Here is a 1025-nt window from a genome sequence, read left to right on the forward strand (position 1 = left end):
GGGCTATCACAGAATTAATCATACCTGAGAATCTGGAACGCCATCAGTTTCTGTTATAGTTACGTGTTCGTCACTGTTTTCATCATCTTGTTCAAGTGCTTTAAAAAAAGAGAGAATATTAAACAAATGCAACATTATAAGAAAAATGTTTTAGATAATTTTCCTTCAGATAGCAATTTGGCAGGAAAAAAAAATAGAATTTAAGTATCAGCAGTATTCTTTGGTATTTGGATGAAAAGTTAACTAATAGCACCAGGTTCTTTTCATGTGCATTACCTCATTTATGAAATCAGTGGCAGTGGCATAATTTAATCTCAGTTCTTCTCTTCAATTAAACCCATCCAGATATCATCATAGCAGTACTGTGTTCTACCAAAGGGGAAGCAGTGGGTATAAATGAAGGCTTCTATTCATTTCATGTGACAGCAGTCATATATTTTTTAAATGTGGTTTTCTGGCTGGCATTTTAAATGACTTATAATAAAGGAAACAATATTTTATATCTGGGTTGCTTGGTGCATTGTTACCACAAAACTTTAAGCTGTGGAGTCCTGAGTGTACTTCTTTGCCAATATTTTCCCAGCATATCCCTATCCAAGTCTTTATCACCCTTTCTGCGATAGTGTGATAACCTCCAACAAAAAACCTGATTCCAGCCTCTCCTTAATCCAATCCAGTTTGGGCACAACTGTGAGAATAATCAGTCCTCCCCAAAATAAAACAAGTGCGAGGCTTCGGCTTATATATTGCTCTCTTACTAAGTTTAACTTTTCCTGCACATCACTGAAGGGCTTCCTGGAAACCTCTAACTTTCTCTTAATTTCCAATTTCATACTGACATTCCACACCCAAACATATTTTACCCAACTCTGATCCAAACATGATTGGATTACTTTTCTCTTTATTCAACTTGCTCTTTCATCTTAACAAATATTTATTGACCATCCACTTTGTGCCTGACACTGAGGTTATTCCTGTGAAGACGACAGATAAGCCCCTGACATCATGAAGCAAACGTACTAGCT

General features: G+C 36.3%; 1 protein-coding gene across 1 annotated transcript in view; it reads right to left on the reverse strand.

Moving 5' to 3' along the window:
* RAPGEF5 (Rap guanine nucleotide exchange factor (GEF) 5) overlaps positions 1-1025 on the reverse strand; it is a 127249-nt gene that overhangs the window by 124827 nt on the left and 1397 nt on the right. Inside the window, exon 2 of the mRNA XM_008588925.1 lies at positions 25-98. Coding sequence (XP_008587147.1) covers positions 25-98 — 74 coding nt within the window. The remainder of the gene's footprint in view (positions 1-24; positions 99-1025) is intronic.

The sequence above is a fragment of the Galeopterus variegatus genome, unplaced genomic scaffold (genome assembly GCF_000696425.1).
Source record: "Galeopterus variegatus unplaced genomic scaffold, G_variegatus-3.0.2 Scaffold5107, whole genome shotgun sequence".
Taxonomy (NCBI): Eukaryota; Metazoa; Chordata; class Mammalia; order Dermoptera; family Cynocephalidae; genus Galeopterus; species Galeopterus variegatus.